This window comes from Cherax quadricarinatus, chromosome 42, assembly GCF_038502225.1.
Source record: "Cherax quadricarinatus isolate ZL_2023a chromosome 42, ASM3850222v1, whole genome shotgun sequence".
NCBI lineage: Eukaryota > Metazoa > Arthropoda > Malacostraca > Decapoda > Parastacidae > Cherax > Cherax quadricarinatus.
Window position 1 is genome coordinate 9,679,267 of NC_091333.1, and position 17,425 is coordinate 9,696,691.

The following is a 17,425-nucleotide window of genomic DNA, read 5'->3' on the forward strand; positions in this document are numbered from 1 at the left end:
ATCTGAAGACAATCTTAAAAAATGAGTGGGAGAGGCGACTCACGGCTCACGGATCCTCCCTCACCCTCCTAATCCCAGACCCACACCTTCCTCTTTCTCTTACTCCTCCTACTGCTCCTTCGATCCTGTTTCTCTTCTGTTCTTCCTCATTTTCTTCTTTCGCCTACCACACTCCGTTTCCTCATTGTTTCCGTTCTTAACAGTGGTGTTGGATTAAATAAATGCATTATATTTATGGCTAAACTAAATATATGTGCCGTACCTTATACACGACGAAGCTGTGAAAAGCCATGTACTCGGACGAAAATAAATATTATTTCTTTTTATATTTTCAAACTGCAGCGGTCGTCACAGCGAGGACAGAAAAGTGGTAGTTCCTGGTATCTTTTGGGTACTGGGAAGACCCAAGGAGGAGTTGGAACCAGGAAGACCCAGGGAATCCATCTCCCTCTTATAAAGGGATCCCACATCTCTCTCTCTCCTTAGTCTTGTTGTGTCGCACAACATAACAGGTTGCAGCCAGACGCTCTCCCTCACGCAACATGAGGTAAGTTTTAGGTTAGGTAAAGATTCTAAGAGCAGAACAAGATTTCGCTAAGAAAATAGTTTCATCAAAGAAGATTAGTCAAGAAAAGTGTCTGAAGGCATCATGTGTTTTTAGCTTTTTTGTTTTTTAAGGGAGAATGAAGGAAAGGGGTTTCTAATTTACATTATCTTGAAACCAACTGCTAGGCTTCTGACCTACAGTGACGACTTAAAAACCTTTTAATTTTTACTTTTTATATTCCAGAATGTTTTAGCGTGGTTGCATGGGTTCACAGTTTCCACACGAAGCCTTGGGGATAATATTAGGGTTCTGATAATCTCGAATCATATATTGGGAAGATCCTAAAAGAGATACAATCGGAGTATAGTAAAGTCGGTGTGCTAAAGGAAGTCATTATATTTTATCGTTGTTTTCAAAATTTTCTCTTGCCACTCTTTCCTTAAATATTTTTCGTCATCTATTATTCTCCCACCTTAAATAATTTCCTCACCTTTTCTCCCCTTCTCTCTTTCTTCTTCCTCTCTACCCATTTCCTTGAAGTATCCCAGCTTAGGCTAACAGATTTTAACACCTTGTATAAACCCCATTCTGCATGATGGAATATGACAGGAAAACACTGTGTAACTATCATGCACAATAGGGTAGCAGCACACTGCTGACGTTTTCAATATTTATTTAATAAAAAAATATCATTTTTCTCCCCGAAAAATGTTCATTACATAAAAATAAACATCTCAGCTACACTTGGAACAATCCTCTCGCTATATTGCCTAAAAACCCACCTGTCTCATGTCCCTAGACGCATTATGTACCTCTACAATTTTTTGACTACTGCCCACTGGATGGGTATGGTGTGACTGCCGCCCACAGGATGGGTATGGGGGGCATAATAGCATAATAAAGATATTAAACTAAAAAGTCATCCTTTCCAGACTGTCAATAATGCTGCTGGGCCTAGCAGCCCTTGTAGGTGCCACATATGGCACTCTCTTCTCTGACACTCCTTTGGCACCTGGGTTCGCAGAAGATGATGCTAGTGCACAGCAGGCAGCAGCCTCCCGGGTCAAGAGGTAAGTGTAATATGGCTTTGGGACTGACAAGAACATGCCAAGTATAGGCCAGTAGGCCTGCTGTAGCGCTCCTCCTTTCGACATAAATCTTTAGACTGTTTCGTCCAATCCTGTCCTTAATAACTGTGTGTTATTTGTGTACTAACATATAGTACATTATTTCTGGATAATATTTTACTACCTTTTCTAAAAATCAGAAGAAAAAAGATCTTTTACTGTTCCCTCGATAAGGATCGATTACCATACAACAGTATCGATAAGGATCGATAACCATACAACAGTATTTTCACGACATTCAGTTTGAACACCAAATATTAGCAAGGATAGATACGAAGACATCCGACAGCAATGAAGAAATTTTGTGGAAACGTTTCGATAAAGCTCTACGTGGAGCGAAACGTTGTGGCAATGAAAGCTTTCTTTGCTCATGTGTCTTCGTTAACAAGGATCTGCTATCGTCGTTAAACGAGAACTTGTAAGTGAAACCTTAAAAGTGTATTTTTAAGCACGTAATATAAGGAGGTAATGTAAGCAGGTAATACAAGTATAAGAAACTAAAATCATCCTGTATGATGGAGTATGACAAGAGGACCATACACCGTGGTAGAGTAGGTGAGAGAAATCTTCCTGTGTGATGGAGTATATCAGGAGAGGTATCCTGTGTGATGGAGTATATCAGGAGAGGTATCCTGTGTGATGGAGTATATCAGGAGAGGTATCCTGTGTGATGGAGTATATCAGGAGAGGTATCCTGTGTGATGGAGTATATCAGGAGAGGTATCCTGTGTGATGGAGTATATCAGGAGAGTATCCTGTGTGATGGAGCATATCGGGAGAGGTATCCTGTGTGATGGAGTATATCAGGAGAGGTATCCTGTGTGATGGAGTATATCAGGAGAGGTATCCTGTGTGATGGAGTATATCAGGAGAGGTATCCTGTGTGATGGAGTATATCAGGAGAGGTATCCTGTGTGATGGAGTATATCAGGAGAGGTATCCTGTGTGATGGAGTATATCAGGAGAGGTATCCTGTGTGATGGAGTATATCAGGAGAGGTATCCTGTGTGATGGAGTATATCAGGAGAGGTATCCTGTGTGATGGAGTATATCAGGAGAGGTATCCTGTGTGATGGAGTATATCAGGAGAGGTATCCTGTGTGATGGAGCATATCAGGAGAGGTATCCTGTGTGATGGAGTATATCAGGAGAGGTATCCTGTGTGATGGAGTATATCAGGAGAGGTATCCTGTGTGATGGAGCATATCAGGAGAGGTATCCTGTGTGATGGAGCATATCAGGAGAGGTATCCTGTGTGATGGAGTATATCAGGAGAGGTATCCTGTGAGCTGGTGTAACCAGGAAAACCATCGTGTGTAATGGAGCATGACTGAAAAGTCATCTTGCCAGGAAAACCATTCTACGTGATGCAGTATGCCAGGAAAATCATCCTGCCTGATAGAGCAGAACAGGATTGCCTTCCTGGATGATGGACTATGATAGGAAATCTCTCCTACTTGATGAAATATTACAGAAAAAAACAACTATCTTACATGATATGATGGAACAGGACGGAGTATGAAGACGTATACCAAGAATGTCATTCTACATGCTTGAGAATGACAAGAAAAACATCCTGTGCTGTGTATACCAAGTGAACACAGCTCTGGTAGAACCTTGAACAATTTTCCCTGCCTCAGGGTAGCCACAAGTGGGGGTATGAAATTTTGGTGGTAATAAAAAATATATATCACTGCTATTTAAAAGACTTATATGAAGTAATCAAGCATTGAAACTAAGTCACTTTGTCTGTCTTTTTTGGAGGAGAGTTTATCACAGGTAATGTAAACATATGTTACTATGTATGATAATTTGTGTAAGTGTATTTATGTGTACTTGTTCCTAGATAGACTTACTTACGTAAGCTTCGTTATTCCAGTTAATGTATTCCTGCAAATCAATATGAAAATCTTGAACGTCTGTACGATTTTGTTGGAGGATGATATCGTAAGATATTTATATTGTTGTAGAGATGACGATGACGAGGAGGATGATGGGGAGGACGAGGAGGATGAAGATGACGAGGATGACGATGATGATGATGAGGACAAAAAGGATAAAAAGAAGAAGAAGGAAAAGGAAGAGGAAGAAGAAGAGAAGAAGAAGAAGAAGCCGAAAGATGATTAAAATAACGAAGGTTATCATTGATGATGACGAATTTGATGACGATTTTTTTTAGTTTGTCCATTATATTCTTCAGATGCTCTCTCTACTTCTTATCCATAAAAAGTTATATATTTTTTTATTTTTTTTTATAAATTATTGGCTATTTTATTCGTGCTTTTATAAGCCATCTGCTTTTCGTGACTTGATGTTATTAATAAATTGAGTAGCAATACTGTATAGTTTGTCTTTCTTACGTGTGTGTGTGTGTGTGTGTGTGTGTGTGTGTGTGTGTGTGTGTGTGTGTGTGTGTGTGTGTGTGTGTGTGTGTGTGTGTGTGTGTGTGTGTGTGTGTGTGTGTGTGTGTGTGTGTGTGTGTGTGTGTGTGTGTGTGTGTGTGTCTGTGTGTGTGTGTGTGTGTGTGTGTGTGTGTGTGTGTGTGTGTATGTGTGTGTGTGTGTGTGTGTGTGTGTGTGTGTGTGTGTGTGTGTATGTGTGTGTGTGTGTGTGTGTGTGTGTGTGTGTGTGTGTGTGTGTGTGTGTGTGTGTGTGTGTGTGTGTGTGTGTGTGTGTGTGTGTGTGTGTGTGTGTGTGTGTGTATGTGTGTGTGTGTGTGTGTATGTGTGTGTGTGTGTGTGTGTGTGTGTGTGGTGTGTGTGTGTGTATGTGTGTGTGTGCGTGTGTGTGTGTGTATGTGTGTGTGTATGTACTCACCTAGTTGTACTCACCTAGTTGAGGTTGCAGGGGTCGAGTCCGAGCTCCTGGCCCCACCTCTTCACTGATCGCTACTAGGTCACTCTCCCTGAGCCGTGAGCTTTATCATACCTCTGCTTAAAGCTATGTATGGATCCTGCCTCCACTACATCGCTTCCCAAACTATTCCACTTACTGACTACTCTGTGGCTGAAGAAATACTTCCTAACATCCCTGTGATTCATCTGTGTCTTCAGCTTCCAACTGTGTCCCCTTGTTACTGTGTCCAATCTCTGGAACATCCTGTCTTTGTCCACCTTGTCAATTCCTCTCAGTATTTTGTATGTCGTTATCATGTGCCCCCTATCTCTCCTGTCCACCAGTGTCGTCAGGTTGATTTCCCTTAACCTCTCCTCGTAGGACATACCTCTTAGCTCTGGGACTAGTCTTGTTGCAAACCTTTGCACTTTCTCTAGTTTCTTTACGTGCTTGGCTAGGTGTGGGTTCCAAACTGGTGCCGCATACTCCAATATGGGCCTAACGTACACGGTGTACAGGGTCCTGAACGATTCCTTATTAAGATGTCGGAATGCTGTTCTGAGGTTTGCCAGGCGCCCATATGCTGCAGCAGTTATTTGGTTGATGTGCGCTTCAGATGTGCCTGGTGTTATACTCACCCCAAGATCTTTTTCCTTGAGTAAGGTTTGTAGTCTCTGGCCCCGTAGACTGTACTCCGTCTGCGGTCTTCTTTGCCCTTCCCCAATCCTCATGGCTTTGCACTTGGTGGGATTGAACTCCAGGAGCCAGTTGCTGGACCAGGTCTGCAGCCTATCCAGATCCCTTTGTAGTTCTGCCTGGTCTTCGATCGACTGAACTCTTCTCATCAACTTCACGTCATCTGCAAACAGGGACAGTGTGTGTGTGTGTGTGTGTGTGTGTGTGTGTGTGTGTGCGTGTGTGTGTGTGTATGTGTGTGTGTATGTACTCACCTAGTTGTACTCACCTAGTTGAGGTTGCAGGGGTCGAGTCCGAGCTCCTGGCCCCGCCTCTTCACTGATCGCTACTAGGTCACTCTCCCTGAGCCGTGAGCTTTATCATACCTCTGCTTAAAGCTATGTATGGATCCTGCCTCCACTACATCGCTTCCCAAACTATTCCACTTACTGACTACTCTGTGGCTGAAGAAATACTTCCTAACATCCCTGTGATTCATCTGTGTCTTCAGCTTCCAACTGTGTCCCCTTGTTACTGTGTCCAATCTCTGGAACATCCTGTCTTTGTCCACCTTGTCAATTCCTCTCAGTATTTTGTATGTCGTTATCATGTCCCCCCTATCTCTCCTGTCCTCCAGTGTCGTCAGGTTGATTTCCTTAACCTCTCCTCGTAGGACATACCTCTTAACTCTGGGACTAGTCTTGTTGCAAACCTTTGCATTTTTCTCTGGATTTCTTCACTTGCGGCTGAGTGGGGGTTTTCCAAACTGGTGCCGCATACTCCAATATGGGCCTAACGTCACAGTGTCCCAGGGCCTGAAAAATTTCCTTATTAAATGTCGGAATGCTGTTCTGAGGTTTCCCCAGGCGCCCATATGCTCAGCAGTTTTTTGGGGTTTTTGGGGCCTTCAAAACCCAAGCCCTGGTGTTTTCCTCCCCCCAAGATCTTTTTTTTTGGTGATGTTTGTGGTCTCGGGCCCCCTAGACTTTTTACTCCGTCTGCGGTCTTCTTTCCCCTTCCCCCAATCCTCATGGCTTTGCACGGTGGGATTGAACTCCGGGAAAACCAGTTGCTGGCCCCGGTCGCAGCCTATCGGATCCTTTGTAGGTTCCTTCTGGTCTTCGATCGAGGGGACTCTTTATCAATTTCCCGTCATCTGCAAACGGGCCCCATTATAAATACTACTATAAACAACTAAGGGGAGTTGGATATGGTTCTAAGCCTTTCCTGTTAAAATCAACCCATTATCAGGGCTTACAATGTTGCAGAAAAAGGGGGAGGACCCTATAAAATAGCATAAATCTGTTTTTTTTTTAAATTTGCTTGAATCAATGATTGCATTTTTTCGTAATTTTGTGATTGTTTTTGGACGTTTTAAATGGGAAAAAAATACTAATTTTAAGTCTGTTGCTTCGAAATAATCCCTTCCCAAAATAAACCAAACTCCCCTTTAAAAATTTATTTGGCACGACCCAAAACACACACACACACACACACACACACACACACACACACACACACACACACACACACACACACACACACACACACAGGTTTTCCCCGTCCTGTGAACTGACCATCTGAACCTTTCCCCCTCCCCCCCTCTTTCTCCCCCTTAGCCTATTCCCCTCTCTCTCTTTACCTATATCTCTCTCTCTACCCTATCCTCTCTACCTATCTCTCTCTCTCTTTCCCTCTCCCATTTTTTCCCCTCTAACATCTCTTACCTCTCCCTCCCCCTCTAACATCTCCCCCCCTCTAACACCCTGCCCCCCCCATTATCTCTCCCCTCTTTTTTTCCCCCACCTCCCCCCTCCTCCTCCCCCCCCCCTACCCCCTCTCTCCCCTCGTTTCCATTTTCCCCTTTTCCCCCTTCCCCCCTCTTTGCCTTCTTTTTCCCCCCTCCCCCCTCCCCCCCTCCCCCCCTCTCTCTCTCTCTCTCTCTCTCTCTCTCTCTCTCCCCTCTCTCTCTCTCTCTCTCTCTCTCTCTCTCTCTCTTGCTCTCTCTCTTGCTTTCTCTCTCTCTCTCTTTTTTGCTCTCTCTCTTGCTCTCTCTCTCTCTCTTGCTCTCTCTCTCTCTTGCTCTCTCTCTAAATGCTCTCCCCTCTCTCTTGCTCTCTCTCTCTCTCTTGCTCTCTCTCTTTTCCTCCCTCTCTCTCTTGCTCTCTTCTCTTTTTGCTCTCTCTCTCTCTTTGCTCTCTCTCTCCCCTTTCTCTCTCTCTTCCCTCTCTCTCTCTCTTTGCTCTCTCTCTCTTTGCTCTCTCTCTCTCTTGCTCTCTCTCTCCCCTGCTCTCTCTCTCTCTTGCTCTCTCTCTCTCTTGCTCTCTTTCTCTTTTGCTCTCTCTCTTCTCTCTCTCTCTTTTCCTTGCTCTCTCTCTCTCTCTCTTGCCTCTCTCCTCTCCCCTCTTGCTCTCTCTCTCTCTTGCTCCCCTTCTCTCTCTTGTCCCCTCTCTCTTTGCTCTCTCTCTCTCTTGCTCTCTCTCTCTCTTGCTCTCTCTCTCTCTCTCTTGCTCTCTCTCTTTGCTCTCTCTCTCTCTTGCTCTCTCTCTCTTTGCTCTCTCTCTCTCTTGCTCTTCTCTCTCTTTTCTCCTCTCCCCTTTTCTCTTCTCTCTCTTGCTCTCTCTCCTCTTGCTCTCTCTCTTTTTGCTCTCTCTCTCTCTCTCTCTCTCTTCCCTCTCTCTCTCTCTCTTGCTCTCTCTCTCTCTCTTTTGCTCTCTCTCTCTTTGCTCTCTCTCTTTTCTTCCTCTCTCTCTCTTGCTCTCTCTCCCCTCTTGCTCTCTCCCCTCTCTTGCTCTCTCTCTCTCTTGCTCTCTCTCTCTCTTGCTCTCTCTCTCTCTTGCTCTCCTTCTCTCTCTCTCTCTTGCTCTCTCTCTCTCTCTTCCCCTCTCTCTCTCTCTCTTGCTCTCTCTCTCTCTTGCTTTTCTCTCTCTTGCTCTCTCTCTCTTTGCTCTCTCTCTCTCTCCTCTCTCTCTCTCTTGCTCTCTCTCTCCTCTCTTTTTCTCTCTCTCTTTCTCTCTCTTTTTCTCTCTCTCTCTCTTCCCTCTCTCTCTCTCTTTGCTCTCTCTCTCTCTTGCTCTCTCTCTCTTCTTCTCTCTCTCTTGCTCTCTCTCTTTTTGCTCTCTCTCTCCTCTTGCTCTCTCTCTCTTGCTCTCTCTCTCTTTTTTGCCCCTCTCTCTCTCTTGCTCTCTCTCTCTTTGCTCTCTCTCTCTCTTGCTCTCTCTCTTTCTCTTTCTCTCTCCCCTCTTGCTCTCTCTCTCTTTGCTCTCTCCCCTCTCTCTCTTGCTCCCCTCTCTCTCTTTCTCTCTCTCTTTTGTCTCTCTCTCTCTTGCTCTCTCTCTCTCTTGCTCTCTCTTTCTTTCTCTCTCTCTCTTGCTCTCTCTCTCTCTTGCTCTCCCCAAATTTTTCCCTTCTAACTCCCCCCTCTCCTACTTTTTCCCCCTCTCTCTCCCCTCTACCTTTCCCTTCTCTCTTCTCTAAAAAAAAAAAAAAAAAATTGGGAGGCTACTTGAGACCAAGGATCAGGGGGGGGTTTTTGGTGGGGGGGTGGATGGAGGAGCAGTGGGGATGGAACAAGGTGGGAAAAAAATTTGGGGAAAGGGGCTTTCTAAAAAAAATGGAAAAAGGGGCTCTCTGGGGTTGGAAGGAGGGGAAGGAAAAAAAAGGGGGGAGGCACAAGTCAAAACTGCATTCCCAAGAAAAAGGGGCCCAAAAGTTGAGAAAAAATAGGCTAAAAGGCGGTTACAGGGGCAGTGACCAGAGAAACACAGCATATAAAGCTGCGGGGCCCCGAACGGGAAAGGGAAAGGGAATTATGAATTATCTAAGGTCACACCCCAATCTCCCAAAGGGGCCCAAGGGTAAAAGGGAAATCGGCGGGTTTTTGGAGATGGAGAGGGGTGATGGGTCGAATGCTGGGGCCCAAAAGGGCTATCAAGGCCACGGGAAAAAAATAAAGGGGAGAAACTGACCCCTAAGGCAGGATCCAAGTCACAGGGGGAAAAAGGGCAATGGGGGGAAAAAAGGAGCAAAATCGGGAAGAAAAAAGGCAGGAAGAAAAAAAGGGGTTGAGAAAAATCACCCACGAAATAGGTGAAGAGATGGACTGAAATTTTAGAGAAAGGGAAAATTACTTTTAAAAAGGGGGGAAAAACCCACCAATCAAGCTTTTATTCTCAGGACGGAAACAGGGGGGCAGGATCCCCCAAAAGAAAACACGGTTTAAATATAAAAAGCAAAGAGGGTGTTCCCAGACAGAGACAGAACAAAAACAGAACGACCGGGTGAGGGGGGAGGACAAACGAAGGGGCTGGAAAAGGGCAAGGGAGGGGAACCGCAGAAGGGCAGCCAGAACAGGACAGAACAACAAAGGGCAAGCCCAAAAAATACCCCCAGAACCATACAACCTATCACACCATCCCAACACACTAAAAATCCATACCCCAGCCTCCTGGTATGCCCCGGTCTCCCCCCTCCGGGGCCCCCCCAAAACCCCAGTGTTTGGAAAGGGAAAATTTAAGGTTTTGGGAAAAAATATTAAATGGAAAAAAAATTGGGGGTGGAAAAGAGTCAAAAAACTCCCGGACATCATAGCTCTCACCCGGGAAAACCCAAAAAACAGGTATGATAACAGATGCCCCCTTCTTTCCCCGGGGTCCAAAACCTGAGGAAAAACAGGGGAACAGGGGTGGGGGTTGCTTTTATCAAAAAAGGGGTGGAATTTTGTGGGCTGGGAAAAGGAAATAGGGGGGGAAAAGTGATTACATAATTAAAAACACTTACTCCCGGAAGTCCCCAAAGGGGGTATTGAGTGATGTATAACCCCCCCACAGAACAGCAGGAGGCCAAGGCAAAGGACGACAGGGTAAAAGGTGGGTTTACACTGGCTAGAGTGGCCAAAAAAGGGTCCCTGCATGTGGGGGAAAACTCCTGATCATGGGTGACTTTCCCCCAAAGGAGATCGATTGGGGGAAAATTTGGACCCCATGGGGCCAAGATACATGGAGGAGCTAAGATGAGGAAGGGGGTACTGGAGAACTTTGTCCAACACGTAAAAGGGGGTTTTCAAGAGAGAGGGGGAGAGGGGGTCGTTAAAGCTGGACTTAGTATTCACCTTCAGTAGTGCAGATATCGGGGGCATCACATATGAAAGGCCCCCTTTGGGGCCCGTAATGGGTTTTTAAAAATTTAATACACAGTAGAGAATGATCTCATCAACAGCAGCCAACATGGTTTCAGGGACGGGAAATCCTGTGTCACAAACCTACTGGAGTTCTATGACATGGTGACAGCAGTAAGACAAGAGAGAGAGGGGTGGGTGGATTGCATTTTCTTGGACTGCAAGAAGGCGTTTGACACAGTTCCACACAAGAGATTGGTGCAAAAACTGGAGGACCAAGCACGGATAACAGGGAAGGCACTACAATGGATCAGGGAATACTTGTCAGGAAGACAGCAGCTAGTCATGGTACGTGGCGAGGTGTCAGAGTGGGCACCTGTGACCAGCGGGGTCCCGCAGGGGTCAGTCCTAGGACCAGTGCTGTTTCTGGTATTTGTGAACGACATGACGGAAGGAATAGACTCTGAGGTGTCCCTGTTTGCAGATGACGTGAAGTTGATGAGAAGAATACACTCGATCGAAGACCAGGCAGAACTACAAAGGGATCTGGACAGGCTGCAGACCTGGTCCAGCAATTGGCTCCTGGAGTTCAATCCCACCAAGTGCAAAGTCATGAAGATTGGGGAAGGGCAAAGAAGGCCGCAGACGGAGTACAGTCTAGGGGGTCAGAGACTACAAACCTCACTCAAGGAAAAAGATCTTGGGGTGAGTATAACACCAGGCACATCTCCTGAAGCGCACATCAACCAAATAACTGCTGCAGCATATGGGCGCCTAGCAAACCTCAGAACAGCATTCCGACATCTTAATAAGGAATCATTCAGGACCCTGTACACCGTGTATGTTAGGCCCATATTGGAGTATGCGGCACCAGTTTGGAACCCACACCTAGCCAAGCACGTGAAGAAACTAGAGAAAGTGCAAAGGTTTGCAACAAGACTAGTCCCAGAGTTAAGAGGTATGTCCTACGAGGAGAGGTTAAGGGAAATCAACCTGACGACACTGGAGGACAGGAGAGATAGGGGGGACATGATAACGACATACAAAATACTGAGAGGAATTGACAAGGTGGACAAAGACAGGATGTTCCAGAGATTGGACACAGTAACAAGGGGACACAGTTGGAAGCTGAAGACACAGATGAATCACAGGGATGTTAGGAAGTATTTCTTCAGCCACAGAGTAGTCAGTAAGTGGAATAGTTTGGGAAGCGATGTACTGGAGGCAGGATCCATACATAGCTTTAAGCAGAGGTATGATAAAGCTCACGGCTCAGGGAGAGTGACCTAGTAGCGATCAGTGAAGAGGCGGGGCCAGGACCTCGGACTCGACCCCCGCAACCTCAACTAGGTGAGTACAACTAGGTGAGTACATACACACACACACACACACACACACACACACACACACACTCGCCTCTACCTGTATGTAACTAAGCAGCACAAGTAGGGCACCACGAACACAACTCTGATCCCATGACAACACAAAGATGAAAAATTACTAAGGAAGATTATTTTAAAATAGAATGAAAATCATCTTTTTTCACATATTTATTTGCAAAAAATGGCATAAAAACGGCATTGTCTAGAGTAGAGCACAAGCAAAATTTCCTATTGACACGCAAGAGTATATGCATATATACTTGTTGATTCATGGATAATGTAACACATTCCAGGGGCTTTCGTGATCTCACAATTACATTCTCGAAGAACATATTGAACTGTGTTCCATGAGAATGTAATTGTATATATATATATATATATATATATATATATATATATATATATATATATATATATATATATATATATATATATATATATATATATATATATATATATATATATATATATATATATATATATATATATATATATATATATATATTAGGTAGAATTCGAACCTGCATAAGTCCGCTCTCTTGCTTTATTTTCCTTTATATTATTTATACCCTTACTAGAGTATTACTTCTCAGCATCAACACAATCTTATATTTCCACAAAAAAACTGAATCTTAACATTGGCAGTGATGAAGTACATTTACGACCATTGCTAGTGTGAAGATGAAACACGGTCACTTCAAGTTATGTGAAGATGAATAACGGTCACTTCAAGTTATGTGAAGATGAAACACGGTCACTTCAAGTTATGTGAAGATGAAACACGGTCACTTCAAGTTATGTGAAGATGAAACACGGTCACTTTAAGTTATGTGAAGATGAAACACGGTCACTTCAAGTTATGTGAAGATGAAACACGGTCACTTTAAGTTATGTGAAGATGAAACACGGTCACTTCAAGTTATGTGAAGATGAAACACGGTCACTTTAAGTTATGTGAAGATGAAACACGGTCACTTCAAGTTATGTGAAGATGAAACACGGTCACTTTAAGTTATGTGAAGATGAAACACGGTCACTTCAAGTTATGTGAAGATGAAACACGGTCACTTCAAGTTATGTGAAGATGAAACACGGTCACTTCAAGTTATGTGAAGATGAAACACGGTCACTTCAAGTTATGTGAAGATGAAACACGGTCACTTCAAGTTATGTGAAGATGAAACACGGTCACTTTAAGTTATGTGAAGATGAAACACGGTCACTTTAAGTTATGTGAAGATGAAACACGGTCACTTCAAGTTATGTGAAGATGAAACACGGTCACTTCAAGTTATGTGAAGGTGAAACACGGTCACTTCAAGTTATGTGAAGATGAAACACGGTCACTTCAAGTTATGTGAAGATGAAACACGGTCACTTCAAGTTATGTGAAGATGAAACACGGTCACTTCAAGTTATGTGAAGATGAAACACGGTCACTTTAAGTTATGTGAAGATGAACAACGGTTACTTCAAGTTATGTGAAGATGAAACACGGTCACTTCAAGTTATGTGAAGATGAAACACGGTCACTTTAAGTTATGTGAAGATGAACAACGGTTACTTCAAGTTATGTGAAGATGAAACACGGTCACTTTAAGTTATGTGAAGATGAACAACGGTCACTTCAAGTTATGTGAAGATGAAACACGGTCACTTCAAGTTATGTGAAGATGAAACACGGTCACTTTAAGTTATGTGAAGATGAACAACGGTTACTTCAAGTTATGTGAAGATGAAACACGGTCACTTCAAGTTATGTGAAGATGAAACACGGTCACTTTAAGTTATGTGAAGATGAAACACGGTCACTTCAAGTTATGTGAAGATGAAACACGGTCACTTCAAGTTATGTGAAGATGAAACACGGTCACTTTAAGTTATGTGAAGATGAAACACCGTCACTTTAAGTTATGTGAAGATGAAACACGGTCACTTTAAGTTATGTGAAGATGAATAACGGTCACTTCAAGTTATGTGAAGATGAAACACGGTCACTTCAAGTTATGTGAAGATGAATAACGGTCACTTCAAGTTATGTGAAGATGAAACACGGTCACTTTAAGTTATGTGACAATGAAACACGGTCACTTCAAGTTATGTGAAGATGAAACACGGTCACTTTAAGTTATATGACGATGAAACACGGTCACTTCAAGTTATGTGAAGATGAAACACGGTCACTTCAAGTTATGTGAAGATGAAACACGGTCACTTCAAGTTATGTGAAGATGAAACACGGTCACTTCAAGTTATGTGAAGATGAATAACGGTCACTTCAAGTTATGTGAAGATGAAACACGGTCACTTCAAGTTATGTGAAGATGAACAACGGTCATTTTAAGTTATGTGAAGGTGAAACACGGTCACTTCAAGTTATGTGAAGATGAAACACGGTCACTTTAAGTTATGTGAAGATGAACAACGGTCATTTTAAGTTATGTGAAGGTGAAACACGGTCACTTCAAGTTATGTGAAGATGAATAACGGTCACTTCAAGTTATGTGAAGATGAAACACGGTCACTTCAAGTTATGTGAAGATGAAACACGGTCACTTCAAGTTATGTGAAGATGAAACACGGTCACTTCAAGTTATGTGAAGATGAAACACGGTCACTTCAAGTTATGTGAAGATGAAACACGGTCACTTTAAGTTATGTGAAGATGAAACACGGTCACTTCAAGTTATGTGAAGATGAAACACGGTCACTTCAAGTTATGTGAAGATGAAACACCGTCACTTCAAGTTATGTGAAGATGAAACACGGTCACTTCAAGTTATGTGAAGATGAAACACGGTCACTTTAAGTTATGTGAAGATGAAACGCGGTCACTTCAAGTTATGTGAAGATGAAACACCGTCACTTCAAGTTATGTGAAGATGAAACACGGTCACTTCAAGTTATGTGAAGATGAAACACCGTCACTTCAAGTTATGTGAAGATGAAACACGGTCACTTCAAGTTATGTGAAGATGAAACACCGTCACTTCAAGTTATGTGAAGATGAAACACGGTCACTTCAAGTTATGTGAAGATGAAACACCGTCACTTCAAGTTATGTGAAGATGAAACACGGTCATTTCAAGTTATGTGAAGATGAATAACGGTCATTTCAAGTTATGTGAAGATGAATAACGGTCATTTCAAGTTATGTGAAGATGAATAACGGTCATTTCAAGTTATGTGAAGATGAATAACGGTCACTTCAAGTTATGTGAAGATGAAACTCGGTTATCTAATAGTAATTAATTCAGAATACAAAAATTAATCAACCCCCAAAAAAAGTCATGTTCATAATTACATCGTAAATAACATGACACAAGATTCAGAAACTAAAATGAAAATAATCAAAATATATAATTAAAGTAATGGGCCACAGATAATCCGACCATGTTAAGGAATCACTCGTTCATGATCGACGAACTGATCAAATACAAAACAGATAAACAGGATAAAACGGGAAACTTGCACGTGTATCTTGGCCAAGTTTGATTAACGCAGGAATTATTTTTTTTTATTTTTTTATATATGTAATGTTCCAAACCTGCGTGTGTTATTCAACGCAAAAAGGGTGGAGGCTTGATCCTCCGTCCATTAATCAACCAGAAAGGGTCAGGGAAGACTTCAGGAATGAAAAATAATTGGGAGTAGACCTGAATCAACCAGTCAACTGGCCTTTGTTGATGTGTGTTCACCATGGTGGTGATAAGCAGGATTAATGCAGTAACTTCAAAAAATAACTATACAACCATAAACAATTAATTACCTTGCGATTAAGAAATAATTATTTTGATATAAACCGATTATGACAAAGTTGTGTTTTGATACTTTTGTTCTATGGTCAATAATGGCTTTTATTTTGGCGAGAATCTACGTGTTGAAGGTTGTTATTGGCCATGAAGTTCACTCAGTGCAGAAGATAAACAGTGTAACAAACACATCAGAGAAAGGTTAGAAACTCCTGAAAAAGAATCAAAGATTTCCTTGCTCGACAGTAGCACTTTCTCACCTCTTTAAAGCTGGTCTGAAATGGATAAAAAGAGAGATAAATAAATGCCAGTAACTGTTACTGTTACTAACACAGCTACTATTACTACCATGAGAAACTACGGGCCAGATACCCACCGCAGAACTTTGTTCCCTGGATTAACATTATACCCGTAAAGGTGAACATTGTACAGGAATATCTCTTAGAGGTATCCTGGAGTCACTTATCACCCAGCAGTCAGATCCGAGCAGAAAGGTGACTCCGTTCGAAAGCACAGTGAAGTACAAAGAGAAAATAGACAGCGGTAAACACTACTGTCCCACCGTGGCTGTCTGATGAGAAGGACTTACACTAACTTGGCTATCTCTGCCTAGATAGTTAAGACAAGGATATTATAGCAGATGGCTCTCTCCCGTTCTTTGCTCCCTCTATCCATTAACACGGCTTTAAAAGATAGGATGATAGAATTGCAATGCCCTTTTGAAGGAAAAAAAAGTGTGTTCACATTTGTCAGGAAAAATTGGAGCTGATTTAAGATTTAGAGTATGTAAAAAAAGAAAGAAATTGTTTTCCTCAAATTTTGATCCCAATTAAAGGATTCTAGAACATAAGGGTTTTGCAAGAACTCTCCCGCCTTTTGTCTATAATTTCCTGTGTAAAAGGGGTTTAATTTATCTTTAAATTTCTCCTCTTCACCTCTTTCTGGGCTTAATTTTTGTTTCCCTTTTTCACTCCTCATCCTCTCTTTCGGTCTCCCCCCCTAATTTCCTTTTTGAATAAAAAAATTTTTCTCCCTCCTTTTTATCTTCTTTTCGTAAATTTATCGTCTTCCTTTCCCGGTAAAACTTCCCCCGGTTAACGGTTTGAAAAAACGTGTGAAAAGTCGTCATCGTGCGGGGGGAGTCTCCGGGATGTCCCCTCTTTTGGGCCGGCAGAATTTTTTTGCTGATGTCTCCCAATAAAAGGGAAAAAATATTCCCTCAAAATAAAAAAATTTAAAAATAAAAATAATAATTTAATAAAAATTTTAAAAAATTTAAAAATTTTTTAAAAATTAAAAGTAATAAATAATTTAAAAATATTTTTTTTACCAATTTTTTGTCCTCATACAGGAAAACTACCAGACTGTTGGGAATTAAAAAAAACTTTTTTGAAAACCACCGAAAAGTGTATATACTCAGTGTATATACACTGAATATTCTTGAAAGGTAGTGAACAGGTGACATGCAGACTCAATCAACCTTTAAAATCCTTGATTTTAAAACTTTAAATAACACAATTTCTTTTAATTTTTTTATTATCTATTTACATATATCCTTTCTTTTTTATACACCGGGGTACACCCTTTTCTTCAGTAAAATCTCGAAAAGGGGGCTTTGCCCCCCTTTTTATACATTAGAAATGGCTTGGGACCGGCAAAAACCGGTTTTAACAATAAACTGGGGGAAATTTGGTTTGAAGGGGCGCTTTCCCCAAAAAAACCCATCTTAATGGGAAATTGTTTTTTGCCCTCCTACCCCCGGGCCAATTCTTAGAAAGGGGGTTTTCCGAAAAATTGTCGGGTTAAAACCAAAATTTCAAACCAATAATCCTTTTGGGGAAAATTTATCTGTTTTCCCAAAAAAAAATAACGAACTTCAAAGGGAAAGAAATTCTAAAATTAAAAAGCTCACCCAACTAAATTAATAAAACCAATGGCACCCGGGTTTTCAACCCTAATTGACCCTTCCCCACCGCACTTTTCGGGGGGGA

The 17,425-nt window shown here is 42.2% G+C and overlaps 1 protein-coding gene across 1 annotated transcript; it reads left to right on the forward strand.

Moving 5' to 3' along the window:
• The first annotated feature begins 410 nt into the window (after nt 1–410).
• Nucleotides 411–4,028, forward strand: LOC138853846 (KS1 protein-like). The gene is made up of 3 exons (XM_070093163.1): nt 411–547; nt 1,480–1,617; nt 3,645–4,028. Exons 1-3 carry the CDS (start codon nt 543–545, stop codon nt 3,799–3,801), a joined length of 300 nt encoding a protein of 99 aa, XP_069949264.1. The 5' UTR covers nt 411–542; the 3' UTR covers nt 3,802–4,028.
• Nucleotides 4,029–17,425: the final 13,397 nt, after the last annotated feature.